At 42.8% G+C, this 27391-nt stretch overlaps 4 protein-coding genes across 5 annotated transcripts; 1 reads left to right on the top strand and 3 right to left on the bottom strand.

Moving 5' to 3' along the window:
• Positions 1-915: 915 nt before the first annotated feature.
• Positions 916-17023, bottom strand: jhy (junctional cadherin complex regulator). Of its 2 annotated transcripts, none has more exons than XM_088440380.1 (11): positions 16880-17023; positions 16150-16470; positions 12912-13542; positions 10078-10143; positions 9871-9956; positions 9150-9411; positions 8494-8580; positions 7023-7151; positions 6622-6813; positions 5781-5824; positions 916-1471 (listed from the first exon to the last, which is right to left on the bottom strand). In XM_088440380.1, the coding sequence occupies exons 2-10, from the start codon at positions 16374-16376 to the stop codon at positions 5783-5785; spliced, it is 1722 nt and encodes a 573-aa protein (XP_088296506.1). In that variant the 5' UTR covers positions 16377-16470; positions 16880-17023; the 3' UTR covers positions 916-1471; positions 5781-5782. The 2 variants fall into 2 exon arrangements, with proteins under 2 accessions (XP_088296506.1, XP_088296507.1); XM_088440381.1 differs by lacking the exon at positions 16880-17023 and adding an exon at positions 16804-16839.
• Positions 1165-3602, top strand: bsx (brain specific homeobox). The gene is made up of 3 exons (XM_088440399.1): positions 1165-1474; positions 1753-1952; positions 2707-3602. The coding sequence occupies exons 1-3, from the start codon at positions 1168-1170 to the stop codon at positions 2947-2949; spliced, it is 750 nt and encodes a 249-aa protein (XP_088296525.1). The 5' UTR covers positions 1165-1167; the 3' UTR covers positions 2950-3602.
• A 941-nt stretch (positions 17024-17964) lies between the features above and the next one.
• Positions 17965-22603, bottom strand: hspa8 (heat shock protein 8). Its single transcript, XM_088440379.1, has 9 exons — positions 22450-22603; positions 20985-21200; positions 20594-20799; positions 20361-20513; positions 19733-20288; positions 19232-19434; positions 18775-18973; positions 18439-18671; positions 17965-18366 (listed from the first exon to the last, which is right to left on the bottom strand). Exons 2-9 carry the CDS (start codon positions 21187-21189, stop codon positions 18169-18171), a joined length of 1953 nt encoding a protein of 650 aa, XP_088296505.1. The 5' UTR covers positions 21190-21200; positions 22450-22603; the 3' UTR covers positions 17965-18168.
• Positions 22604-23345: 742 nt separating this feature from the next.
• On the bottom strand, positions 23346-27082 carry crtam (cytotoxic and regulatory T cell molecule). The gene is made up of 9 exons (XM_088440398.1): positions 26505-27082; positions 25761-25901; positions 25498-25650; positions 24901-24951; positions 24762-24815; positions 24604-24651; positions 24467-24517; positions 24248-24397; positions 23346-23973 (listed from the first exon to the last, which is right to left on the bottom strand). The coding sequence occupies exons 1-9, from the start codon at positions 26632-26634 to the stop codon at positions 23936-23938; spliced, it is 816 nt and encodes a 271-aa protein (XP_088296524.1). The 5' UTR covers positions 26635-27082; the 3' UTR covers positions 23346-23935.
• Positions 27083-27391: the final 309 nt, after the last annotated feature.

Genomic DNA, 27391 nt, shown 5'->3' with positions numbered 1-27391 from the left:
ATATATATATATATATATATATATATATATATATATATATATATATATGCATGCACACGCATTTGCAAAACTATTTGGGAAACTTGTTTGTCTAAACATGTGATGCTGCATGTAGGCCTGCAGTGACGCACGGTCTGGCGCGTTCAATTGGGACCTAATGAAATGGCCCCAAAGCCGCTTAACGCTTTCCCCAAAGGCGATTCGGTTGCTATCATTTCCAATTTCCTCTAGAAAAGCAAGCAGTGCGTTCCGTTCTATTTCCTATACTTTTCTCTGCTTCGTTCAAACGACATAATTTCTATTTTCTTTTTTTCCAGTGGGAGGAAATGACTTTGACTCAGTTAGTCCCCTGACGGCATGGCGAGTTATTATAAATTGATCACATTCGATACGGATTGCCTGTCATTCATTTTTTTCTACGTCCTGGATCTGATCCAGATCCTGCACTTGCGCGGGCTAATATCTCGCTGATTGCCCAAGTTATCATTGCAGGCTGGCGTTTGGGCCTGCATTAAGGCACTTTGCCATTAACTGTCGTGATTAGAAATGTGACGGCAACAGCGTATCAACAAATTAGAGCAAACAGCCTCGCTTCGGAAATGAGCACGGAGCGCGGATCACATTTGAATACCGGCAATTATAGTACATTCGGATCCGAGCGAAAGACTCATTTGAAAAGCTGAAATGAAGAAAAAGCCCGCGAGGCTGCAGGAACTACGGCAGAAATCCGAATGATACAAATTTAACGGGTCGAGCCAAAATTGGACTTGACCGAAAGAAAATTTAAACAGCATATTTTTCTCCCCAAAGCATCCAAGTTTTTGGGAGAAAATGTTGTCAAAATGTTCTTGGACGTCCTTACATCAATTCAAAACGGCAACAAGTGTCACGGGGGGGAGGGTCAACGGTCGGCGCATCAAAAGAGCGCGGTTGCCCGGCAACCGAATAACGAGCGCTTGAAGTAGCTATTTGTTTCCGTCCGAACGACGACGCGTCCGAGCCAGTGCGCTTTTGTGGGTAATCGCGGCTTCTGCCAAGCGCACAAATTCCAGGGAGCCAATCGGAAAGCAGAGCGCGTCCGTCGCTCCTCCCCCGCCCAGCGCCAATCTAATTGGCTGATGGCGAAATCCCTTTTCACTCGCGCGTGCACGTCCGGTGAACGACCTGATGCCAACCTGTCCAATGCCATATATAGGAGCGGAAGAGTCCACCGACAACGGCCGCAGCCACACTTCCAGCATGAGCATGAACTACCCGACGGCGGGCCCGGCGCAGAGGTCCACGTCCTTCTTCATAGAAGACATCTTACTGCACAAACCCAAGCCGCTGCGAGAAGTTATCCAGTCGCCTTTCTGCAGCTCGAGGATGCCCATCCTGGAGTACGGATACCCGCTGATGCCGACGCCGGTCTTGGCCCCGCATCCTCATCATCCGCTCCACAAACCCGAACATCACCAGTACTTCTTTACCTCTGGTAAGAGAAGACAAAAAAACACCCCCCCCCCCCCCCCCAAAAAAAAAAAAAAAAAAACACGTGAAACTCCACTTTGAAATTTGATTGAGATTTCCCCTTGATTTTCTCAATTGGCAAATACTTCTCATAATTACGAGATCGCAATATTAGAATCAAAATGCAGTGTAATCGAAAGTCAGGACTGTACACAAATTTCATAGTTTGAGAGTTCGCTCCCGCATGTCGAAAGTTGTCGCAACTCCCGCGCTTGTTGTGGCTAAAAGAGTGTGACGTTGCAGGGATGCAGATGCCGGCGGCCTTGTTTCAGCATCCGCACGCCGCAGATTTGGCGGGGAAGCACTGCCGGCGCAGGAAGGCCCGCACCGTGTTTTCCGACTCGCAGCTCTCGGGTCTGGAGAAAAGGTTCGAGATCCAGCGCTACCTGTCCACGCCGGAGCGGGTGGAGCTCGCGGCCGCGCTCAGCCTTTCCGAAACTCAGGTAAGGCAACACCGACGACCTTCGGCGTTCCTCCGACGGGCGCGAGCCAAAGCCAAAAGGGAGACTCGTCCATTGCTCACCGGCGCCTCAATTGCAATTTAAATCCCGAGTGTCATTCTTCAACTGAGCGCCGGAGTTGTGTTAACGATTCGACACGGCCAATTTGACCGCACTCAGTATATAACTAAAAAAAAAAAAAGGAAAAAAAAAAGGACTTGCTTTGTTTTTAATTGCACGAATCCGGTCTATATTTCATTCGTCCGCTCGCACTCATGCATGTTTTGTTTTGAAAATACATCTCAATTTGTGAGTGTGTGTGTGTGTGTGTGTGTGAGTGTATATATACAATACACACTTGTTTACTGTATATGTGCGCTTGTGAGCGTATAGATATATTTTTGCACGCATATAGGCATATGCTTGTTTATTTTATGTATAATTCAGAGCTACACATTTCTCTGACACACACACACACACACACACACACCTATATATATATATAGGTGTGTGTGTGCGCGCGTTAGAGAAATGCATAGCTCTAATATATATATATATATATATATATATATATATATATATATATATATATATATATATATATATATATATATATATATATATATATAGTGCACGTTAAAAATATACATCATGCAAATGTATGTGCGTGTAGGCAGTATAGTCACAAATTACACACACGCAATGTTAAGCGCACGGGCAGTAAGTGTGTATTCTACATGCACCCCTCTCTCGTCAGGTGAAAACGTGGTTTCAGAACCGGCGGATGAAGCACAAGAAGCAGCTGCGGAAAGCCCAGGATGAGCACAAGAGCCCCGGACTGCAGTCGGAGAGAAGCGCCGAGAACTCCAGCGAGAGCGAATCGGCCGAGAAGAGCGGCAAGGAAGTGCAAGGTCCACTGCAGGAGCGGGACACTTATTTACTGGAAGACGACGACGTGGATATCGAGGATGATATTTGCTCTCCGGATCATCTCCGATAGTAGGCCACACGCACATTGCATATCCGTTTGTTAAGAACACTGACTTTATGGAAAAGATTTTGCGTTGAAAAATGATGAGTCGGATGTCCGCTTGAGCGTCTAACCATTTCTGTAAATACATTCGAAATATATATATATAATATATATGATATGTAACACAGCATTTCTTCACGTGTTCCAATTCAACATGTATTGAATTTTAAAAGCAATTGGTTGGGTTTTTTTGCACAACAAATTGTTCTTTTTTTCCCCCCGGAATAGTACTTATATTTTGTATTTTTTCATCCGTCCGGCCTAAAATAATTCATTCGCATTTAAATGGTTGTCTATCGGTTTACCTGTAATGCATGTAATGCGTTGTGTAAGGGCAATCCATGAAGTCTTTCTTCGCTGATTTTTTTTCAAATGCGCTTAAAGCCTAAATTGATGGGCCGCAATAATATAATTTGAGTTGCGAGCTCATTTTGAAGGCAATTTGTGGGTGTTTGCCTTTGAAACAAGTGGCAAAAGAATGCGGGCCGCAAGTCCAAGTTCTATACGCTCAAGACCAAGTGCAGTGCTCAACTTCAAATTTTCCTCAAGTTTTATTTCCTTTGCTTCGTTTTCTTTGTCTCGTAATTCAATAAATTTGCATTTTTTTAAATAAAGTTCAATGAGGCGTGGCTGTAAAAAAATAAACAATACATTTTCATTCAAAACGCGCACGTTGTTCGAAATTCAACAAGAAATGAATTCATTAGAACACACACACCAATCACACAATACACACACACACATACCGTATATATATATATATATATATATATATATATATATATATATATATATATATATATATATATATATATATATATATATATATATGTTATGCTAAAATTAAAGGTGGCCTAGAGGAGAGTTTGTGAATGTGTAACCTTCGCAAAAAGGTTGTTTTATATTGCAAACACCTGAACGAACTTTTGTTGCCCAGAAGATTAAAATAAAATCCAAGGCAAATATCTAAACAGAAAATACCTCTTCATTATCCAGCAGGAACATAAGTTTGTCTTTGTTTGATTGTCTGTGTAATATTTCATAATACCGTATAAAAAGTCAAATGGGAAGTGGATGTTTTTTTTTGTTTTTTTTTGCCCGGACGTTGAAAACATACGCGCAGGATTTGGATGTCAACGATACCCGCGCGCACTTGGTGCGCGTGCACGACCTGCTACACTTTAAAAACGAATCGGTTTAAAAAAGAAAGAAAAAAAAAGCTCCCAATGGATTTGGTTAAGATGATTTGGGTTACATGAAGCTATAAGATTGTTCTGGAGGTCAAACCTTGTGGCACACGGTGGACTAGACCCAAAAAAAGGTCGTGACGCTGTAACATGCTGCATGCTCATCGCTATAAATACCCTGTGATCGTCTCCATTAGAGGTGTCCAAACTACGGCCAAGGGGACCATTTACGGCCCACTGTTCATTTTTTGCGACCCACAGCATTTGCTTAAAATACCTGCAAAGCTATTAAAAAGTAATACATTTTGTTGACAATTTCAAGTGTGGGAAAAAAAAAACCTTCTCGATTGCTCTCTACATTAGAGGTGTCCAAACAACGGCCCAGGGGACTATTTGCGGCCCGGCATTCATGTTTTTGGGGTCCGCAGCATATGGCCTGCAAAACGATCTAAAAATAATCCAAAATTTTGATGCTAGACAAATTCAATCGGGGAAAAAATAATCTTTACCTCATCATGTGTGTAATTGCTTGCTTTGCCTATTTTGTCAAGTATAATTATGTCTTTCTATTTTTCTGTATGTGGCCCTCAAATGAAAAAGTTTGGACTCCCAGCCCATTTTTTGGCCCGTTTTAAGAGTGCGTCGATTAACTGGACTTGTTACCTGCTGCTAAGGTCTTCTTGTGATCTCACATATGTACAGAAAAAGCAGAATTATCTTTGGATTACATCTTCCGTGGGATTAAAGTAGAAATGGGGTGATGGGCTAATGTGTAATGATCAATGCCATTCATGACTTAATTGAATCATTTCAGGGGCCTAATGAGCGTGTTTCCCTCCATTGATATTTGGGAAAAGATGCGCACGCGTGTGTCTTTTGTGCTGAATCTCTTTTGAAAAGCAAGCCACGCCACGGCCTAATGTGTTTGGGATGATCAGACAGCGGGGGGAAACGCAAGAATAGGCCGTGCACAAGGTGATCAATTAAAAGATTAAGCGTTTTGCAACACACGGGCGCATCTGCATCGGGGCTTAATAGCAGAGCCATCAGCTCATTTTCTCCAAGCACGCCTGCCCGCCCGCCGCCTACTGAAGCGTCCTCGTCACATCAAAGCCTCGGCGTCGGCATCATCTTGCCAAGGGCCAGAAAGGGATGCTAATTGGAGGCCCTTCATGTCTGCTGCTGAAAGACTTCTTCAATTAACTGGCTTTCAATGGGGGCAAAACGAGTAGGTGGGAGTGGGAAAAAAAAAGACCCGGAGACCCGGTGCGGATGGGCAACTGTTGCCATTACATTCAAAGGCCCTCCTCATTTGTTTGCCATCAGCATCTGAGGCTTTAACACCAAAAAAACGCAGAGCTTCAAAGGCTCGGCCGGGGGAGGGGGGGGCTTTAAGAGAGAGCGTAATCTAATTAAAATATTTCGCAGGTAAATAGCGCTTTGATAGTAATGTGACGGCACAATTAGGCAAATGAGCTGATGAAGGAGGGCCTTCGTCAGGATGCTGCCGCACGGGCCCGGGCGGCGACCTTCGGCTTGACCTCGGTGGTCGCGAGCGCCGTACGTCAATTCATAATTTCATAATTCTGGGAAACAAAAAGATGGAATTACCTTCAAAAATTGGCATTTGCATCAGATGTGAAGGGCTCCTTAGTCTGCAGTAAAAGAGTCAAGCAAAAATATTTCACACTCACATTTATTCTATCAGCATTACATAGGTAATATTGAATGTTCCCCTTTTGCAAATGCGTACAATGACGCCAAAGCTTTTTGCTGAGAAAAATACATTTCAGAAAACAAACACTCCAATACAGATTGATCCTTTCACACAATCAAAAAGAAAGATATCAGAACTTAAAAATAATCCATTTTTATACACCTCTAACTGGTTAATATATTTTACAAATCACAAATTATGTAAACATAGCTTTGAATGAACGGATCAAACATCGCACATTTTCAAATCAGTTTCATAACTAGTCCACAAACCTCCACCTGGATTCATCTTTTTAAAAAAAAAGTGTTTTTGGTTTGGCTAGTTGCTTTCATACAAACTTACAATAGCTTGGGAAAGCTATTTGTGGAGACAACATTTGCGCAGCCGGGGGACAAAGATGTGACGCATTTTCTTGGTCAGATTCTGACCAATCTGAGTCAGTCTTGGTTTTTTTTACAGTCATTACTGACTAAAGCCCTTCAATCCATCAATATTACCTCGAAAAAAATTGCGAGATTGACTGTTTAGCTCAGGGGTGTCAAACAAAAACGACCCGCGGGCCGTTTCTGGTCCTCCATGTGGCCCTCAAGCTTAAACAAGTTTTACACCCCTGGTTTAGCTGTTAGCGTAGCATCATTTTGTGCGACCAAATATAGCCATAAGTGATTACATCGTTACTTTCGATGAAGCCAATATTCGAAAAAAACCTTTGAGGATTCCTCAAACAACATGCACCTTTCTGAGGAGGGCTTCCTTTTCTTCTTGGTGACGTTTCATAAGCAGGTCAACTGTGGCCAGCTGGGACATGTTCCAGCCGTCCAAACCAGGAGCGCGTCCAATGGAATCGCCCGACTGTTGTTTCTGACTCGATTTTGCTTGAGGAGCCTGGATTTGAGGCTTGACTATGGTCTTAGCGTACTCCAAAGCCTGAGAGGGAAAGATTGCTTATTATACTCAAAATATCATTTCAAGAAAGACGTTTAGGGGACCGATGAGTTGACTTTGAACTTTTTTTTCCAAATTCTTTTCTCAAAGATCGGTATCAGTGGCCTAAAGTCACCCGCTTTCCTTCTTCTGTCCACGGCAGGTACTCGTTTTTCGGAACATAGTCACAATATACAAAAATCCAAACACACCTTAATCCTGGGAATTTTCCTGTCTTTTCCAACCGGGTCCTTAGTCAAGAGAAAGGGTATTTTGCCGGTCTTTTTGTTCCTCTCGCGGACGGCATTTGAATACAGCTTCCGCTGGGTCATCTTCTCAGCCTGCCGACGGCCGAAGGAGAAGAAAGAAGAAAGACGGCGAGCGATTGGCATGCAGATGACACAAAGCCAACAAAACCCAAGGCGGCAAGCTGTTCAATGGGCCTAGAAACAATTACGTACAACATTCACTAATAGGCCTGGCCCTGGAGATACGCAGGCCTCAATTTAGAGTAAATTAGTCAAACATGCTCACTTTGTACAACAGGGGATTAAGGGAAGATATATTGAAGCCAAAGAGCACTTAACTTCTAATGGCTACTCTCATTTGCTTTGTAAATGTAATTTTATCTGTGGAGTAGCGAGTGAGCCTTTAAATGATGGACTGAAAACAGAGGCGTCGCCATACAAACCCCGATTCCAATCAAGTCGGAATGTTGCGCGCAACCAAAACAGAAACAATGACTTGCAAATCCCTTTCAATCCATATTCACGCCTTAAATGCGGAATGTTTAGGTTGGAACGGATGCACGTATTCAACTCGTTTTTAATTGATGGTTGCGGTAATTGAGCTGGGAGCATTTCACAAATACGGACAAGCATTTGTCTAGTTGATCAACACTCTGGGCTCTATCTTAAAGAAAAGAAAAAAATAATAATAAAAAGAATGGCCCTCCCTGAAAAAGTCCGGGTTTGAACTTGCATATTTTGCATAAACGATTTCAAACATGGACTCGTCAGACCACAGCAGACCTTTCCATGGTGTGTCAGGTCACCTGAGGCGCGGAGGAGGGACTAGGTTTGGTTTCTGGATGCTGCTGACAACCAACACTCTGTAAGCCTAACATTTTACTGTTGAACCTGTTTTTTTTTTTCACACTTCAATTCGTTTTGAGGAAAAACTAAAACTGGAGGAGTTGCCAGTTTCATTCTCTATTGTGGTATATTGTCAGTGAGCAGTTTGTGATCGATTTTGGACTGTTTATCGCAGACGCGACAGCTGCTTTGGGAGTGACGAACCTGGCCGCTGCAGGTGGGGGCTGCATCATGGCCCCCCTCCCCCCAACATCTTCCTAAACAGCCATCGACATGTTGTGTACCATAAATCGTATTGTGTTTTTGCTGGTGCATGTGTGGGGATTTTTTTTCCGGGCTTGTGTTATGCATATTTGGGGCATGGCTAGACACTAGTGTTTTTTCATCTTTTTTTCTCCTTCACCACCCCCCCATGTATCTGTCCTAGGATCTTGGACGGCCCACGTTGTTGGCCTTGCTGTCTGTCTCCCCCCGTCGTTCAATTCTATCATGTGTTTCTTGGATGAGTCGAGATTAAAACGAGATTAAGTCGAGATCCTTGCCTCGTACTTGCGCAGGTGTAATAATACAGAAACAGTTCGCTACTTACTTGCTTCTTTACTGCCGCGTAGTCAGGACCCAGACCTTGTAGCTTCACGTCCAGCTTCAGTTCTTTGTAGTCCTTCAGGCTGTATGTCTGAGAAGATGGAGGAGGCGTAGATCTTATGGGCACTTTTTCTTTGTCTTTTGCCACCGCGCATTTGGTCTGATTCTTTCAGTTATGCGAGGCATCCCGCGTATCCTTCTCCAATCTCTTTTTCTATACGTCCGCTTTTTTGAATCTTCTCAGATCACCTTTTCGTCACACTTTATGGTCTAACACATGTCCAAATGGCTTTACGGAGCGGTGGCTTCGGTGGCCATCTTATTGCAATTAGGTGCATCTTAGAGGAGCCGGACAATTAACCTGATGCTTTCTACCCCCCCCCCCCCCCCCCCCCGGATTAAGAAACCCCTGTGTGAAGATGGTTGAGGAGATTACTTGGACTTCAAAGGAGCATAACCGTCCATGTACATGGGGATTAGAATGGGACGCCGCAGCAGTTTAGTACTTGCTGCGCCCCCCCCCCAAACCCGGTTAAGCTAATTAGTGCATTTTATACCGGTTTGCACATATATGTAAATACACTTGAATGCTTGAACAACTAAAGGCTTTATGGAGCATCCAAAAGCACTCCGGAGATCTTGGGAAAAGCTCACACCAACCTTGTAATTGGGTCTCGTCCTCGTCTTATCTTCCATCTGTGCCGAACAATCAGCAGATTGTGGGGGAATGATTGTCTTCACACTCTGTCGAAAGCACTGCTTTGGCATTATAGGGGGCAGCTTTGTATAGACCCCGCTGTTGTGCGAAGCACTTGAAGGTACCGCGGGGGCATTTTCCAGACCCGGCCTAATGCAATCTTCATTTGGACAACACCCCTGTTCAATCTCCTTTATGGATAATGCACCGTTGAATGCACTTGTGCTGAAACACAGAATGATGTTGTTGTTTGATAAACCCTGAGTAGTTTTGAACAAATGGTCAGAGGAGCATATGACAATTTTGCACCAGTTCTCATAAGCGCATTTGCTCGCTTGGTGCTCATTGTCTTCCCGACCCACTGATCTCATTGGCAATAGAGATTCTATGAAGCCGATTCCAATGATGTTGGGACGTTGCGCAATAGCCAGGTTGACACGGAGCCCCGGGCTCCGATTAGAATGAATCCGAATGAGCGACGGGAATGAAAACGCTCCATTTAAACACCTCAATGGCAAAGAACTGACGAAATAAAAATGATCTACCAAATCCAAACTAGCATCATGCGAAAAATCAAAACGGCCGAGCTCATGAAAGATGTGTTAAATCCCACTAGAAATATCGTGTTGTTATTTTCTTTGAGTGATTTTATTTGCAAAGTAAGAATTAAATGTATAAGATCACCTTTGGAATTGAGGACTTTTCTCCATGCTTATGAAATAAGGTTCCATATCGCCTTCTTGCTTACTTCTGTCCACAATATGGGTGACCTGCGTAACAGTTGATGTAACACTTTAAGCACGAATAAAGGATGTTCCGGGGGTCCAATCATAAAAGACACGCTTGTGCAAAGTTCTGTCTGCAAACTAAGGAAAAACATATAATACATACCTTCAATTGTTGGGTTAAACTCTGATCAGGATCTGCACTGGCTCCTTTATCAGCTGTTTCTTGCAGCTTGACAAAAAGAAAGCAACTTCAATTCAGATGTCAATGTAGAAATGTAGAGGAAATAAGAAGAAATGGTTGCGCAAGATACATGGTCAATTTTGACCGATGTGGGCCATTGATCTCAATACATCTAACAAAAAAAGTATTAAAAATACTAAGGGCTCAGTATTAGTATCGATTGTCAAAACTGGTATAAAATGCTTGCAAAGGGATTTATTTAATTGCAAAGTTTACGCTAGGGACCCCCGTGTGACCATCTACACCGAGGAGTTAAGAATGACAATAATCGTGTACCCAAAGGATATTTTGTTTTGAAAATTTGACACACACAAAAAAAAGAGACCCCCGATTTTCTACATTTGACCCGCCCCTCAAAAAAAAACTCTTATTTTTTTCAAATCGAACAATAAACTGAAGAAACAAGGATATTCAGATCATCCTTTTCACGACTATGATTTGGATAATCCCATTTCCCAAAAGACATATGAGCTACTGTCACTTTAAAAATCATCCAGCCCAATAAAATCCGATTGTGGAAGACTACATTTGAAAGGGCCGACACCTCGTCGCAGCTTGGGATCGGCGAGTGAGCGTCCGCATCCGTGACGGCAGTTACGGTATGTTTTGCGGAATAGCCACTTTATAGCAAGATGCACAAACATCCCCGCGGGGGCCCCCAAGAGCCAACGGAGCCAATCATCTGGGGCAGAATTGCATTTGGACCACGGTAAGCTGTGTAATATCTTTTCTTGTAAATTGGGAGACCAGTAATTGCCTGTCACAACAAAGTCAGGCAATTGCGCCCGAGAAACATCTTTTCGCCGGCGACGACTTCAAAGAGGATGCCAATCTTGAATCGCATTTAGCCGGGTCATCTTGATTGGCTGTTTGGACTCAGGCAGGGTCGGAGGCCTTCCCAAAGCCATTAAAACATTGGACATTATGTTAGCCCGGCTTTGAAGTGCGCCGCTGCCAGAGGAGAAGGGAATAGCGAAAGATTGATCCGCTACTTCTCTTCTTATCAAAGAAAACCGGCCTGAGCCCAGCTCCTGGTCGCTAGTCCCACTTTGATGGTGCAAGCGATGGCCGCATTAGAGAGCGCCGTGCATTTAATCGCGCGCAATTACCATGACGCTCCTTAGGATTTCCACAAAAGACCAAATGTGGTATCGCGTCATGCTAACGTCCGACTTTTTGACATTTTTTTTTCTTAGCTTGAACGATTTCCCGATGAGGAATCGCGATTCGGCGGTTAAACGCCAACAGGATGTACGGACGTCGCGGCCGTCGTTTTGAATTGAGAACCGAATCCAAATAATCGAAGGGAAACAATTATTCTTAAGTAAGACGCGCGCGGCGATTGAAAACTAATGAGCAAATTCAGAGCGATATCGACAAAAGGCTTGAAGAGAGGGAAAGCCTACGGCCGCCTCTGTTTACCACTACACAAAGCTAACGGCTCTTGACTATGTAAATGGTGATGATATGAGACGTTGTAGAGGAGCGGGGCTCAGATGGGTGGACAAGGTTGAGGGTATTATAGCCGGAAAAACAGTCCCGCGGCCCAACAAATGCTGAATGCCTGCTATCCAGACCAATTATACATCACTGTGCCAGGTGCACGGACGTCTGAGAGCCTATTGGGAGGCGCGTCCCTCTCTGATGTTCCGCTTGTACGCATCAAGTCGTAATAAGCACTATGGAGATGGCCAGATACGGATGGCTTTTTCATATGGGGCGAGAGAAGCAAAAAAAAAACAAACCCGGCTAATTCGATTTTCCGCAAGCGGCGCTTGTTGACAAGCAGGGCTGTCAAAAGTGTTTGGACAGCGATGAAAAAAAAAGGTTGCTTGAGCGGGGAAACGCCAATGTTGTTTTGATGGCAGCGCCGCCAATCCAAAGTGGTCAAACAGGCCGTTAACATGCGGCGTGGAATTCGGGTTGGCCGTGACCACTCAAGCCCACACGAAAACAAAACAAAGTCCCATAAAAGAAATAATTAATGAAATAGGCCGGTTGTGTCAGGAAGGGACAACCCGGCTGAAAGTCCTTTTAGGAGCGTTAAACATACAGCTCGCGGGCCAATACGATCCCGCAAGTAGGTCTAATCTGGCCCGCGGGAGGACTTTGTGCAGCATTAAACACTACAATAGTGTTCATGTTAGCATTAGCATCTAGCTCGTCATGCTCCTGCTCAGCGCAGGGAAAATCCAAGAGATACCCAATGGGTTAAACACCTGTTTTAGGATTTAAAAGGAACGGTTATTCCCTTAAAGGGACAATGTGTAAGAAGCCGTTTTTCATTAAAAAGGGAAAAATTGAATTATTATAATTATCATATTTCAAAATCTTGCAAATAAATGTAGTCTTAACGACCTAAAGTATGTTTTAAATATAATCGTAGGTCTCGTTATCATGAAATGATATTACACGGGAGGTGGCAGTCCACTGACAACGGTAAATGCAGCACCCCCTGCTGTCCGTAATGAAAAACAGTCTAAATCTTACCCGTTGTCCCTTTAAGAAATGATTTCAACTCCTAATTAGCTATAATATTCAAAGCCATGGCTGAAATTTAAAAGAAGACGTTTTTTTTGTCCCTATAATCATTATTAAATGATATTTTTCTCATGGGGAGGTCACCAGAGGCAGGTGTTGGTTATGGGGGTTGAGGACGCAATCTTTTGACGATTTTTTACCTTGCAAGATGTTATAGAATTGCCGCTCTATCGGTTGTTGTGTGACTCAAGGGAAACGCTATTATCTTCACATACCTTTGTGCCGATGGCGGGCTTCTTCTGTTGAAGAGCATGCATATCTGCATAGGATCCGTGAGCGGGCGCGGCAAGGCCCAGGGTGTATATATTCCGTTTGACCAGGTCCTCTTTGCGAGCCGGTAGTTTTTTCTTGACGAAAGTCTGAAGATTCTGCGTTGCGGGACACATTTGAAAAGCTCCTCCAGGTACGTGTCGCCGTTGTTTCCTGTAGTAGCTCTGATATTCTTTCAAGCAAAGCACATGCGTTGCCCCCACGTGCTGCGTCCCATCAAGAGAGAATTGCGCCTTTCCATCCACGCCGCCGGAGATATTCTTGGGTTGCTGTTGGGATTCCCCGCGGGCGGCGCAATCGCCGCAACTCCGAGATTTTGGCGAATCGCCGGGAAAGCACGTCGCCGAGATAAGATGCTCATCTTGGGCGTGGAGGTGGTACGGCCGACGGCAGTCACCGGCAGAGATATTAGGAGTCGTTGCTTTCGTATCGGCTATGTATCTGTAGCCTCTGACGAACGGATCCCGCGATTCATTTACGCAGAATTGATCACGTCGAAAAGAGCATTTCGAAGATTCGGCGATGACATCTTCCTTGGCGGTGCACCGATTTGGGCCGCGGACATCATCGGCATCGCTGTCAGGGGAAAGAAAATCAGAAGACGTTCAGTATTTATAGCCAAGGGTATGAACAGGGCCGGGCGATTTGCTGGTCGGTTATTTTGCAGAATTGCCGGCGCAAGGACTCCCTTCAAATGTCATCGGTTCGTCGGTTTTGCTAGCTTAACCAAACTGTAATTGTTGGTCCGTAGGCCAAGTATTAACTCTTTCAAATGCCGAGCGTTTTCAGAAACGGCAACTTCTGGAGTGCCGGCCGATTATGAGCATTTTCAATCATCTTTCAAGGCCGACAACATATTGGGAGCTATGTCAATACAAACTAGTCTGGTACTATACGAAAGATTAGATTTTATCCTTCAAATGGAAAAAAAAACGATGTTTTTACCTTGTTCCAGTCTTTAGTGATCACTGTTTGAAGAGAAAAGGTACCGCATTTTTTCTTACTTTTTTCTCATGATTTGAGCCCTGTGATCCTCTACAACGCAGGTGTGGAACTCCACTCCGATATCCTGGATGTTTTCAAACCTTTTTCCTCAAAAACACCTGATTCAAATGATTGGGATCATTTTGAAGCTCCTGCAGAGCTTGCTAATGAGCTAATCACTTGAATCAGGTGCATTGGGGAAAAAAAAACGGAAAACATGCAGGATGCCGGCCCTCGAGGACTGGCGTTCCACACCTATGCTCCACAAGGTTTTTTTTGTCTATTTTTTTACTAGATAGAATGTTGCTGGCCTATAGTCCGAAAAACTGTATCTATTAATCATTAATAATAACTATTAAAAAAAAAACACACACACATGACATGAATTCTCGTCATTGGCATAAAATTTAAGTATTTCAAGTACAAAATATCTAGTCCGTGGCATTGAAAGAGTTAATATAATCACTTAAATCGCTAAAGTCCGCCACTGACAGGCACTGCAGCCTTAAGATAGATCTTCGGGCTTCCCCGGGCCGGCCATTAGGTCTCCGTATCGGCGCCCTGTGGTATTCAGGCAATCGGATCTTTGGGTGGGCGGAACCAAGGGTTGCTAGTTTTGCAGACTAACACACACACATATACACACACACGATTTGGACTTGAGAAAAGAAAAAGAAAGTGATTTGCTGGAGTCCACGCAGGAACTCCAAGCAAACCTCCAGGTTTGCCAGATCACCGCTTTTTTTGTCCCGGAGCTAAGACGACACGCTAGCCGAGCCGTATTTTGCGTCCGTTTTGTATTTCCTTCAGGCAGACAAATAAATTGAATTTCGGCAAGCCAATCAGGGGAAGAGGTGACAAATGCCATTTTTCACATCATGAGTGGGCTACACAATGGCGCAATTAAACGCTCAACTGCAATGAAAAGGCGTCATTAGAATAAATTGTTGCTTATTGTGCTTTATTTGCTGGGATGAAAAGCGCACAACTCCCGACAAACACGACGGCGAGAACGTGCGTGCGTGCGCATGCATGTGTGTGTTCTGGTCAAAGGTGTAGGACTGTTTCTTTCTATCAGAGCGAAAGGGTAAGAGATGTCTCTCTAATGAGACAAACTCAAACTAGTTAGAGAGTGCATTAAAACATGCAGCCCGGCGTAATGGAAAAATACGGAATTTGCCCGCCGGCACAAAAGCAAGCAGAAAAAACCGTGACAATGAAAGAAAAGAGTTATGTGGACCCCAACACTACCTTCCGATATTGAGTATAAATAGGTGAGAAATATAGCGGGCGCAGATGAATGGAGCTGCTTGGATAGGATTTGTCCACTTGAATGAGGAATAGGCGGAGGGTTTGTAAAGTATGCAGTTGCATTGTGTGCAAAGGCTTATCTGCTTTTGAGGACATAAAGGAAGAAGAAGATGACGACGGCAATAGGACGGCGTCTTCTGCCTTAGCTCTATTAGACTGGAGCTTTTGTGGGAATTTACCAAGGTTATTTTCCTCTGAAACAATATATTTTGTTCACAGATTAGCGCTATCTTTTAGTGTGTAAACAAAACAAAGGTTGGACTCGAAAAAATACGCGGAATTTATAAACTATTCGTCCAAAAGCACCGGTCCGCGGCCCAGCACCCGTGCGTGGATCAACCGGCGCCGGGCTGCATTAGCCGCACCAGAATTAAGGAATTATTTCAGTTTTATATGTTATCCAAGTGTGAAGGAGATTTTATTTTGAAAAAAACGTTTATTTTGAAAACTGACCGAGCTCCCTTGGATTCATTTCGGTCACTTGAGCGGCAAAATTTTACTCACAAAGAAGTAAAATGAGGAAGAAACTGATGTCTTTGGGAAGGCGGAAAGGCCCGGTTAAGAGACAGGTGACGAGCCTACAACTTCGAAGAAAAAGAAAACCTCTAACAGGCAATACCAGAAGTCCTACTTGAAAGGACTTTGTAGACAAAAAAGACGCATAAACTGACTGAATGGATTCTTGACTTATTTATGTTACCAAGCCAGACCAGCCCCCAATGATCTCAAGTATGTTCAAGACTCCTGACATTCCATCGGTGTGAAATGAGAAACAAACATCTGCTGAAGGCGGGTCTAAGTTGCGGCGCAGGTTCTCTAACAGAATTTGGACACATTTGATTATTACCATCATGGTCTGTAATGGGGAAAGAAAACGAAAGAAAATACCTTTTGGGAGCATCTCGTTCAGTTTCGCTTGCTCCATACAAACGTTCTTCGACTTCAATGCTATCGGAAAATGGGAGGGGAATATTATTTGCATCCTCCGCAAATTCGCTCTTTCCTTCCTGGAGATTGTCATCCTCCTTTCCCTGGGGAAGTATGTCAACATCATCCATGAGCATCCTGTGCTGCTCCGTGCAGACTTTCTCCTGGGTCAGACTCTCGGTGTCCATATCCGGACCAGACAAAACAGCTGTTCTCTGATTAGGAGGCGGACCTCCAACTGTGATCCATACTTAGATTGGAGGTCAAGGAGGCTGTCAAACCCTACAAATTAAACATGAAATAAAATAAATAATATATTATTCATATGATCACTTTTGTTTCTTGACACGTGTTCCGTCTGAAATTTGCTCATGCTAAATTGTGTTGTGCATGTTTTTGTTTTGCTTCAGACTGAGTCAACAAAATATGGCGACTAGAGCTGTACGTGTAGGAGAAAATCTACAGGTGACGTAAACACGACCAATGCCATGTTTTGATCGATCACAAACTTGTAGAATCATTAGCTATCATTTCGCAAAAAAGGCCTAAACGGGGACGATAAGACCTTCAAGAATTGTTGTTTGCTAGCACCGTAGAAAAAGTGTGCAGACATACAAACGTGACAAGCGGGTGGAGATGATTTGATTTCTTGTAGAGGAGTCAAGCATCGTGTACGACTTGTGAAACTTACCTCTTCTCCTTTGCCGATGCTTGCCTGGGATATATTTCAGAGCGAAGTCACATTTAAACAAGATATTTCGTCTAACCCAAACGACTATGGACGGAAAACGTCGTATTAGCAACAGTGCTGAGTTAGATCGTTGATCTTAATGGCGTGACAATTATATCGAAACAACTATTGTGACACTGTAACCATGGAGACAGACGCGCGCGTGCACGCACATTCAAAAAAAAATTCAATCCGTAGATGTCGCATATAACCGCTAGAGGGAGCCTGGCTGGTTGAGACGCGGATTTATACGTGAATAGACTAATCCGGATTTTTTTTGGTAACATATCCAAAACAAATACAGTACGTACAAAATGATCACCCTGAATGATATGAAAATATCAAACTAATACGGATTTATATATGAAAGGAACGCCTGTCAATTACGTCACACTACGTCAACACCAGTGAAACAAACGTCGCCATGCGGTATTATGATTCCACTTTGCTCAGAAAACTGTCATTTGAGATGACCTTTGTGAAAATTTCCTTCAAAAAACAAAGATGGGCTCCAACAATGCTTTTCTTCTCTGCTCCCTTCCTAACAACGTAATCACAGGCATAGTCTGCCCTCTAGCGGTTAAACGCGTGCACTACGCTTGTCATTTACTCATGGTCTCTGTTGTACCACTCCTGAAAACTCCGATGTGTTGATAATTCGTTGGTTTATTTTCTAAGCAGTAGTTTTGGAGACCGAATATAAAAAATCCCAGAACGCCCCGCCCCCAATCCTGAAGTTTTTGCAAATCATCTTGGCAGCCACCTGTGGAAATCACACACTGAAAATGCTGAGCTATCTTCTCGTAGCTCTCACTAGCATAGTGAGCAGTATTCATTTTTCTTTAGCTTCTTGGAGAAACTAATGGTTGCAGAGTGCTTGGAAGAGCTTAACCATGAAGGATTTGGAGAGGATCAGGAACGGGCAATAAATAGACCAACATCCATCTTACAGATCTGTGACTACAAGTTTGCTCTGTGTGTTTAAGATATACCAGCAACAAGGTCAGATATTTTCAGTTTAAGACCAAAATAAGGCGCAAAACAGGGTTTTAGTTTAAGTTTTATTGTCAAGGAAAAGACATTTCTTCAACCATCAGCACAATGCACCAAATCCAGTTGCTAACAATCCAAAAGCCCTGTGCTTTTGTTTTCCCCTTTGCAATATAATGACACTCTTCAGCAAGATGGAAGTGCTACAAGAGGGCTACCTTCTTAGATGCAGGAATACTTGTTAACTCATGACGGAACGTTTAGTCGACTTCCTCGATGGTGGGGCCGGAAGATCCGCCGCCGGGAGCGGCGCCGCCGGCACCGGGGAACCCGCCCGGCATGCCTTCGGGCATACCGCCGGCCATGCCTCCTGCACTCTGGTACAGCTTTGTGATGATGGGGTTGCACACCTTCTCCAGTTCCTTCTGCTGGTGTTCGTACTCGTCCTTCTCGGCAGTCTGATGGAGCGATACAAGATTTAAACGTTCCGCGAATAAACGCAAGTCAACTTGGCGATGTCGCTCACGTACCTGGTTCTTGTCGAGCCAGCTGATGACCTCGTTGCATTTGTCCAAGATGTTCTTCTTGTCGTCGTCGCTGATTTTGCCGGAAAGCTTCTCGTCCTCCACCGTCGACTTCATGTTGAAAGCGTAAGATTCCAAGCCGTTCTTGGCAGACACCTTGTCGCGTTGGACGTCGTCTTCCTCTTTGTACTTCTCGGCTTCCCGAACCATGCGCTCGATGTCGTCTTTGCTCAGACGTCCTGAAACAAAGCCGGGAGAAAAGCGTTTGAGCCTCCGCTTTATATATTTGATATCAAGGACGCAAGTGATAAGAAAAAAACAAACAAAAAAAAAAAACTATACCCTTGTCGTTGGTGATTGTGATCTTATTCTCCTTGCCGGTGCTCTTGTCAACCGCAGAGACGTTCATGATACCGTTTGCGTCAATATCAAAGGTCACTTCGATCTGAGGAACTCCGCGGGGGGCCGGGGGGATGCCCGTCAACTCAAACTTGCCCAACAAGTTATTGTCCTTGGTCATGGCACGCTCACCTTCATATACCTGTTTTGGGGGTGCAAAATTTATAATTCAAGCTTCTTAAAGTGGCAGATTAAAATTAAACGGTCTAATTTTCCATCTTGACAAGGTGCACTTATATGCAAAAGAGCATATGCAGTAAGTTGTAATTGAGGATCCCTTTAGACCTTTTTACCACAGATAGATGTCTTTATTTTTTTTTTTTTAAACGTTCCTGTTTTGTGGAGTTTAAAAAAAAAGCACCATAAATATTTATTTTAAAATCGGTGATGTTCCACTGACCTGAATGAGCACACCCGGCTGGTTATCGGAGTAAGTGGTGAAGGTCTGAGTCTGTTTTGTTGGAATGGTGGTGTTGCGCTTGATGAGGACGGTCATGACACCTCCCGCCGTTTCGATTCCCAGAGACAAGGGAGTGACATCCAGAAGAAGCAGGTCTTGGACATTCTCAGACTTGTCACCGGAAAGGATGGCAGCCTGGACAGCTGTAAACATAAGCAGCAATGGAGCAAGACTTAGCAACGCTCACGTCAAGCTAGTAGCTAGCTCTCATGCAAGAGCTAGCTAACTCATTTTGAGCTCAAATAAAAACCTCGAATTCTCATTAAAAACATTTTTTTCGAATAGTGCTTATCTAATATTAAGCCAATTGAGCACTGCAGTGATAACCGTGACCATTGGATGGCAGTGTTGCCAATATAACACATTAAAGAATGGAAATCAATCTTTCAAGCTATTTGTTGAGCTACCAAACGAATCAAATTACATAAAAAATAACCTTACCAGCACCATAGGCAACGGCTTCATCTGGGTTGATGCTCTTGTTGAGCTCTTTCCCGTTGAAGAAGTCCTGCAGCAGCTTTTGGATCTTTGGGATGCGAGTGGAGCCGCCGACCAAGACGATGTCATGAATCAGCCCTTTGTCCATCTTGGCGTCGCGCAGCGACTTCTCCACCGGGTCCAAGGTTCCTCGGAAGAGGTCGGCGTTGAGCTCCTCGAAGCGAGCTCTGGTAATTGAGGTGTAGAAATCCACGCCCTCGTACAGAGAGTCAATTTCAATGCTGGCCTGCGTGCTGGAGGACAGGGTGCGCTTGGCCCGCTCGCAAGCCGTGCGCAGACGCCGGACGGCCCTCTTGTTGTCGCTGATGTCTTTCTTGTACTTGCGCTTGAATTCGGCGATGAAGTGGTTGACCATGCGGTTGTCAAAGTCTTCTCCGCCCAGATGAGTGTCGCCAGCGGTGGACTTGACCTCAAAGATTCCATCCTCGATGGTCAAAATTGAGACGTCGAAGGTGCCGCCGCCAAGGTCGAAAATGAGCACGTTCCTCTCTGCGCCAACCTTGAAAATGACACAAATTGAATCGTGAAGGGTTTCAACTTCTTAGGAAGAAAAAAAAAACCCTGAACTTACTTTTTTGTCCAAGCCATAGGCTATTGCAGCTGCAGTGGGCTCATTGATGATACGCAGAACATTGAGTCCTGAGATTGTTCCGGCGTCCTTGGTGGCCTGGCGCTGGGAGTCGTTGAAGTAAGCGGGCACCGTAATGACAGCGTTGTTGACAGACTGGTAGAAAGAAAAAAAAAAATGGTAGTCCAGTTACAAATGTTTCCAGAAAAACCTCATTTAGAAGATCAGGACCTTACCTTTCCAAGATAAGCCTCGGCAATCTCCTTCATCTTTGTCAGCACCATGGAGGAGATCTCTTCGGGGTAGAAGGACTTGGTTTCACCCTTGTACTCAACCTGAACCTTTGGTCTAGTGTTATCGTCAATGACAATAAAGGGCCAGTGTTTCATATCGGACTGTACCACTGAGTCGTCAAACCTCCGGCCAATTAAACGTTTGGCATCTGTAAAAATGCGGAGAGGGAGAGAAAAACAAAATGAGACGTGCTTCATAAGTTGGCATAATTTCGACAAGAATTGCACAGACAAAAAAATAAGCAAGGGAGGCAAAAATTGTACCAAAAACAAACATAACACTGGACACTGAGTCATTCTCAAAGATTTTTCAAAAAGGATGGCCATTACTTACCGAAGACTGTATTGGTGGGGTTCATGGCAACCTGGTTCTTGGCCGCATCACCTATCAGCCTCTCTGTGTCCGTGAAGGCCACGTAGCTCGGTGTGGTCCTGTTGCCTTGGTCATTGGCAATGATTTCAACTTTTCCATGCTGGAATACGCCAACACAGGAGTAGGTGGTCCCCAGATCAATACCGACAGCGGGTCCCTTAGACATGTTTGCTGGTACTATGGAAAGGAAGTAATTTTTTTTTTTTTTAAATATTGATTGAGGTATATTGAACAGCTTCTGATCGGCAGTTTTGTTGTATCCGTCTATGGTAATGAATAATGTGAAATATATAATACATAGACTAATGCCTTTTAGATCTTGCATACATGACATTTAATTGATGCATCACAGAATGGGGAGGAAAAACTAGTTTTTTTTAATGCCACGAATAGAGTTCAGGTAACTTTTGAAAACATTCATAAAGATTTATTAAAACACCAAATTTTACAAGTCAGATATATTAAATAAATAAAAAAAAGACCTGCAAACCCACAACGAAAACGTTTTGGAAGCGAGTGCTGCATTCCCCAGGTTACCCACTGGGTGGCACTTGCTATTTTTGAGGAAGATGCTCATTTACTTAATCGTTTATTCTAAATTGTGCATCTTTGACGAGAGCAACATGGAACAAAATATAAATATGAACTAAGTATAAAAATAATTTGGCTATAACAGGAAATGAGGGATTAGCAGCAAACTAAGTCCATTGCCTTCCACTTCAAATTTGGTACCAACCAAATTAAAAATGTCTATTTAGAGTTTCAGAATTACTATGGCCAGCGGAGTGCAAGTTTTAAAAGGAAGTCTGTAAGTGACAAATTGACAACGGTGGTAGACTCCTACCGCATGAATAATAGTTGGATCTTTCGAGAAATTTCTTCGCCGTGATTACCCCCCCCCCTTTTTTTTTCGCCCCCCTGGTTACGTCACCATTTCAGAGAAATAAGCAGAAGCGGGAAACGGCGATTACAAACTAGATGAACGTTAGGGGTTCATGTGTCGTCTTATTTAAATAATAATAATAAATCACGGTTATCCCGATTGCAAACGAGTCATGAAAAACGGCCGCATCTGGACTTGGCCCTTTTGTGTCAAAAGCAGAAGGCAAGTACACCGTTAGCTCGAGAACATTCGCGAATGTCTCGGCTCGCTCCTCCGCCCCCACCCACCCGTTCATCTCGCCCCGCTACCTACCGCCAATGCGCTTCCTAGCGCTAAGGCGAAACGAAACCTTGCCATTTTTGACAGAAACATATAAGTCATTTAAATGTCATCCGATTGATAGCAACAAAAAGATACCGAAAAAAAGCGAGAAAACATGAAAAACGTAGAGGCACGCAGGAATCGTTAATAAAAATATTATAATAAAAATAACGAAACTGCGGGTGTGAAATACAAATACAACCGAGTGACCGCACAACTGACCAAAGGAGCAAGTGAAGCAGGAGGTCGTCGAAGGATGTGTGGAATGGAGATGTTTGTCCTTGATGGGGAAGCAGGAAAGGGAAGTGAGGGAGAAGAGGCCGTTATTTATTGCGCCGAAAGCGGCCAATCACACGCAACGTTTCGGATGCGCACTCAACGTACAGCCAATGGCCTCCGGCCAAATTCGTGACGTAACGACGCCAATGACCACTTCCTATGTGACGCATGTGTTTCGCTAAGTAGCGTATGGCCGCGTGCCTCTGGACAACAGCCATTCATTTCGAGAACATTCTCTACCTACGGATGCGACAAATAAATAAATTCATAAAAAAGGAGGCTTTACGTTCTCGACAGATAATCTGACCGCAATTAAAATAATAATAACTTCCCAAGACTTTATATGCGTTTTCAAATAGTTTCACCCTCCAGAATGACCTTTTAACGACGAAGCAACGTGCAGGAAGCTATAAATCACTGATTTTCACCACATCTTTTCTGATCGCCATACACTTATTTATGTCGGAAGTATGAATAATCCTAACCCTATGTAATGAAATACTGTATGTACGTTACGCCACTATGGATTTGAGGCACGTTATTGATGAATGGAAAAGCGCCCCCCCCCCTTTTTTTTCTTGTTGAGGACTAGCGGTCATAATATGTAACATCATGGTTATTTATTTCTACTGTCATATACAGTACTGTGTACGATAAAAGCTGTAGAATATTTGTCGTAGAAATATGCACGACAAGTCATTATTATACCACATAATACTAATATTATCGACGTTAATGGGCGGACACTCAACAAACAAACAAACAAATCAACAAAATGGAAACATTTTATTTAAAAGTACAAAACAGTACATATAAGCAAGAATGCATCAAGACTACAGACTTAAGAGAACGACAACGTCAACAAATATATATTTTTCTCAAATATTAACCATACAAAAAAAGCTGGGAAAAAAGTAAAACACGTGTGAGGCTCATTTCAAGTGAAAGGAAAGTGAAAGAAAAAAGAAAGCAAGCTAAGTACTGCCGTTCATATTTATTTGTAAATTAGGTTTTAAGTTATGTAGTTCAAAAGTAATGTTACAAACATGAGTTTGTTTGAGATGGACAAATATAAAATTGATGAAAAATATCTTCTGGGAGATACATTGCAGTAGCAACAGATAGTATCTGGCTTTTTAAATATCGCAAAGAAGCACAATAAATTGACCCTCTTAAACATTTGAAATTGTGAAAAAAGCTTACAACGATGAACACAACAATTGTCGTTAGCTTTAGTTTCTTTTGTGAATAGCCTAGTTTTCTAAACAACTTTTTTGGGTCATGTTTCGACATTCTTTCATTTATATTTCCGATAATGAACGTGATCATGAGCAGATTCAAATTCAAATTTCGTGCATGCACGTTTTACAAATGAGCCATGGTCTTCATTTGAGTATCTCCGTCATTGCCCCTCTTGGACTGATCTTGATTAACCACTTTCTTCAGTTGGATCGCAATTTTGATTTTCTGCAAAAACAAAAAATTGATGTCTTGAAGAAAGCTCACATTTTGGAAGGCCGCAAAATTGTGCACTCTTTTTCAATTCGAAAGATGCGAGGATGTTGTCCATCTATTTGTCCATCCGTCCATCCGTCCATCCGTCCATCCATCCATCCATCCATCCATCCATCCATCCATCCATCCATCCATCCATCCATCCATCCATTTTGCACAGTAGCTTCAAGTCATCGGAATTAGTATTTATTTAGTCAATTATTAATCGCTCTTTGCATTATCCTACCTTTCTTCCACATGGCGTGTGCCCTTTGTAACTTGAGAAGGAAGAAAATGACGACGGCCAGAAGAGCAAGAATGAGGGACATCACCAAGAAGACCAGTAATGAGGAAATTTCTTTCATTTGGGTCTGCGTGTATTGGTTTCTACAGCCCACTAGAAATACAAACATTGCAAAATGATACTTCACCAAAATATTAAGAAATAATATGGATGTGGTCATACCTGTTGTATTTCCTTGTGTGCTATTGGATTTGACAGGATTAAATATCTTCTCTTTGTGAAATAACAAAAAATAAATGTGGATTATGAAACCAGGCAACTACAGGAAATGCATTGAATTAGAGTGCAGTCATCAATACCTGTTATGCTTGTTGTATTCCATACGATTTGATTTTTCGTTGTCGAGCCTGTTAACATAAAAATTATATACATCATGTTTGAATTTTTTGCTTCATTGCAAAATGACGCTTCACCAAAATATTGTTGAATTTGAATAACAATATGGATGTGATCATACCTGTTGTATTTCCTTTTGTGCTATTGGATTCGACAGCATGAAATATCTTCTGTTCTTTGTGAAATGATAAAAAAAAAAGCGTATTATGAAACCAGGCGACAACAGGAAATGCATTGAATTAGAGTGTAGTCATCAATACCTGTTGTGCTTATATTCCGTGTAGTTTGATTTTTTGGCGTCATTGAACCTGCTGAAATAAAAATAAATTTTGGGTCAATGAAGCTCGCTAGGTCGACCACATGTGTCAAATTTCTTTGGATGAGGCGAAGATGGGAAAAAAATGCCAATGCGTATCATGTTTGAATTTTTTGCGGGTTAGGGTTTATTTATAGAGGGAATCAACCTCCAAAAACACAGGATTCTGATCGAAATTGTGTTGGTAAAACATGGACAAGCAGCCCAAATTCACTCGTTTTGATCCGCTTCGGGGTGGCCATTTTGCCACTTTTTGAAAACAAAAACTCAGGGCGCAGTTTGCGAACGTCACATGACCAAACAAGTGAATCGTGATTGGTTAGCTGAGCAAACGTGATATTATTCTCAGTCGGCCGCCGAGACGGATGAAAATACGGGCGCTTTTTGCTCCTTTTTTCATTCATATTCTACAATGACAATATTCATCTGAATGCCGTCTTTTGCCAAGTGGAGGCAAATAGATCAGATGAAGATTTTTCTTATTGAATATGTCAATAGTCTGAACTGAGAAAGGAAAACCGAAAAGTGAATTTGTACTCACGTAAGACAGTCAACTCCACTTTTTTCTCCGTAATAATACGACCATAGTGAGTGCAAGTGTAATTGCCGCCATCTTTGAATGAGACGTTGGAAATACGAACGGCGAATTGCGACTTGGACAGCTTGCTAATACTATAGCGTTTGTCTTTGAGAGCTGTGAAGGAGTTTTGCAACAAAACAAAACAAATTAACCACAACCCATCCGCTGCCAGAACATTACAAATGGATCTTTGACGTCTGTAGCCACCACCGGCTAAACTTTACCCCTGTGGTGATTGAAGAACATAATGTCGCCATCCGGATTCTTCCATTCTACATGGTGTTTTGTAGCATTTGTGAAGGCACAGTCCAAAGTGACACTCTGACCTTTCCTCACTGTCATACGTTGCCAGACCGCACATGAAACTGGAGACAGAAACAATTTGGTTCCAAAAGACTCCGTAACACACAAGAAGAATCTACGCCTCGCTACTGTCACAGGAAGTCATGTGGTTAGAGAATAATTTCACTTTGAGAGAGAAATATGTGACAAGGGTGGTCTTTCATTTTCTTAAATATTCTTATGTCTTTTATTATGCCTAAAAAAAAAAATAATATATATATATATATATATATATATATATATATATATATATATATATATATATATATATATATATATATATATATATATATATATATATATATATATATATATATTTGTGATCAATTGGTGTTATTTTTGACACTTCTCATTTCATTGCTTTTCATGTAAGGGGAAACTATGTCAAGTTTTACATATGCTTCATAAAAATGAACTCATACTTTATCACTCGTATTATGTTTTATGAACAAAACATTCAAATTGAGCTGGCAGTTGTTATGTCTTTCAGGTGAAGCTCAAAAAAAAAAAAAAACATCACAAAAAGTGCCAGTCTTGTATCACTAAGCAAGCGCAAACGCACCATATTTTACAAATTGTAGAAACAAGCTATTGTATACATCTAATGGACATGTAGAGCTTCTTACCCTGAAGGAATAGCATGAAGATACCATGTTTGACTTTCAACTCCATTGCTGTTGTTGAATCGTGCACGCTTGACTGCCGCCACGCTTCCTCATCAAATGAGGGTTGCACTATGTCTTTTCCACCCATCATCTGACGCTGTGCATCTGCTACATTCTTACACCTCGCTGATCATGCAGGCTGAAGGAAAAAGTTGACCTTCCATTCATGTTCCTGTTGTGGGTGGCTGGGGCCTGGATCTACTGAACTGTTCAAGACTCTTGCATTGCTCTTGTTCTTTTCGTTTTTCCTGCTCCTGTTTGTGTTCTTGATCTTGTTCTTGTTGTTCCTGTTCTTGGTTGTTGTTTTTTTTTTCCTGTTCCAGTTCCTGTTTGTGTTCTTGATCTTGTTCTTGTTGTTCCTGTTCATGTTCTTCTTCTTCTTCTGTCAGCAGGGAATCTGTGCATCTGCTCCACTCTTACACTTAGTGGACCACACGAGCTGAAGGAAAAAATCAACCTTCCGTTCATGTTCCTGTTCTGGGGGGCTGGAGCACAGATCCACTGAACTACTCAAAACTCTTGCGTTGCTGTTCTTGTTCTTGTGCTGTCAGCAGGGCGCCTGATTACTGGCGAGGCGAAGGTGTTTGTTTGGTAGACAAGGGGTGTTTTTGACTGTGTGTAGGACTTCGGACGAAGTAATTTGAAGAACAAAAGAGGATCGCATCTGCCTCGGGAAGACTGTGTTCATCCAGAATATCAATTTTTGGCTTGACATCATTTTTATCAACGCCTAAAATTAGGATTCGCTAACATCGGCTAAACCTGCAAAATAGTTCTGCCAGTTAAACTCGGAAAAAGAAAGATTACACCCAGCGAGTCGTTCAAATTTCCTCCTCAAGTTACTGGAG

This window comes from Hippichthys cyanospilos, chromosome 18 (genome assembly GCF_059441005.1).
Source record: "Hippichthys cyanospilos isolate Australia breed blue-spotted pipefish chromosome 18, RoL_Hcya_1.0, whole genome shotgun sequence".
Classification (NCBI taxonomy): Eukaryota; Metazoa; Chordata; class Actinopteri; order Syngnathiformes; family Syngnathidae; genus Hippichthys; species Hippichthys cyanospilos.
This window is presented reverse-complemented; position numbering and strand designations above follow the sequence as displayed.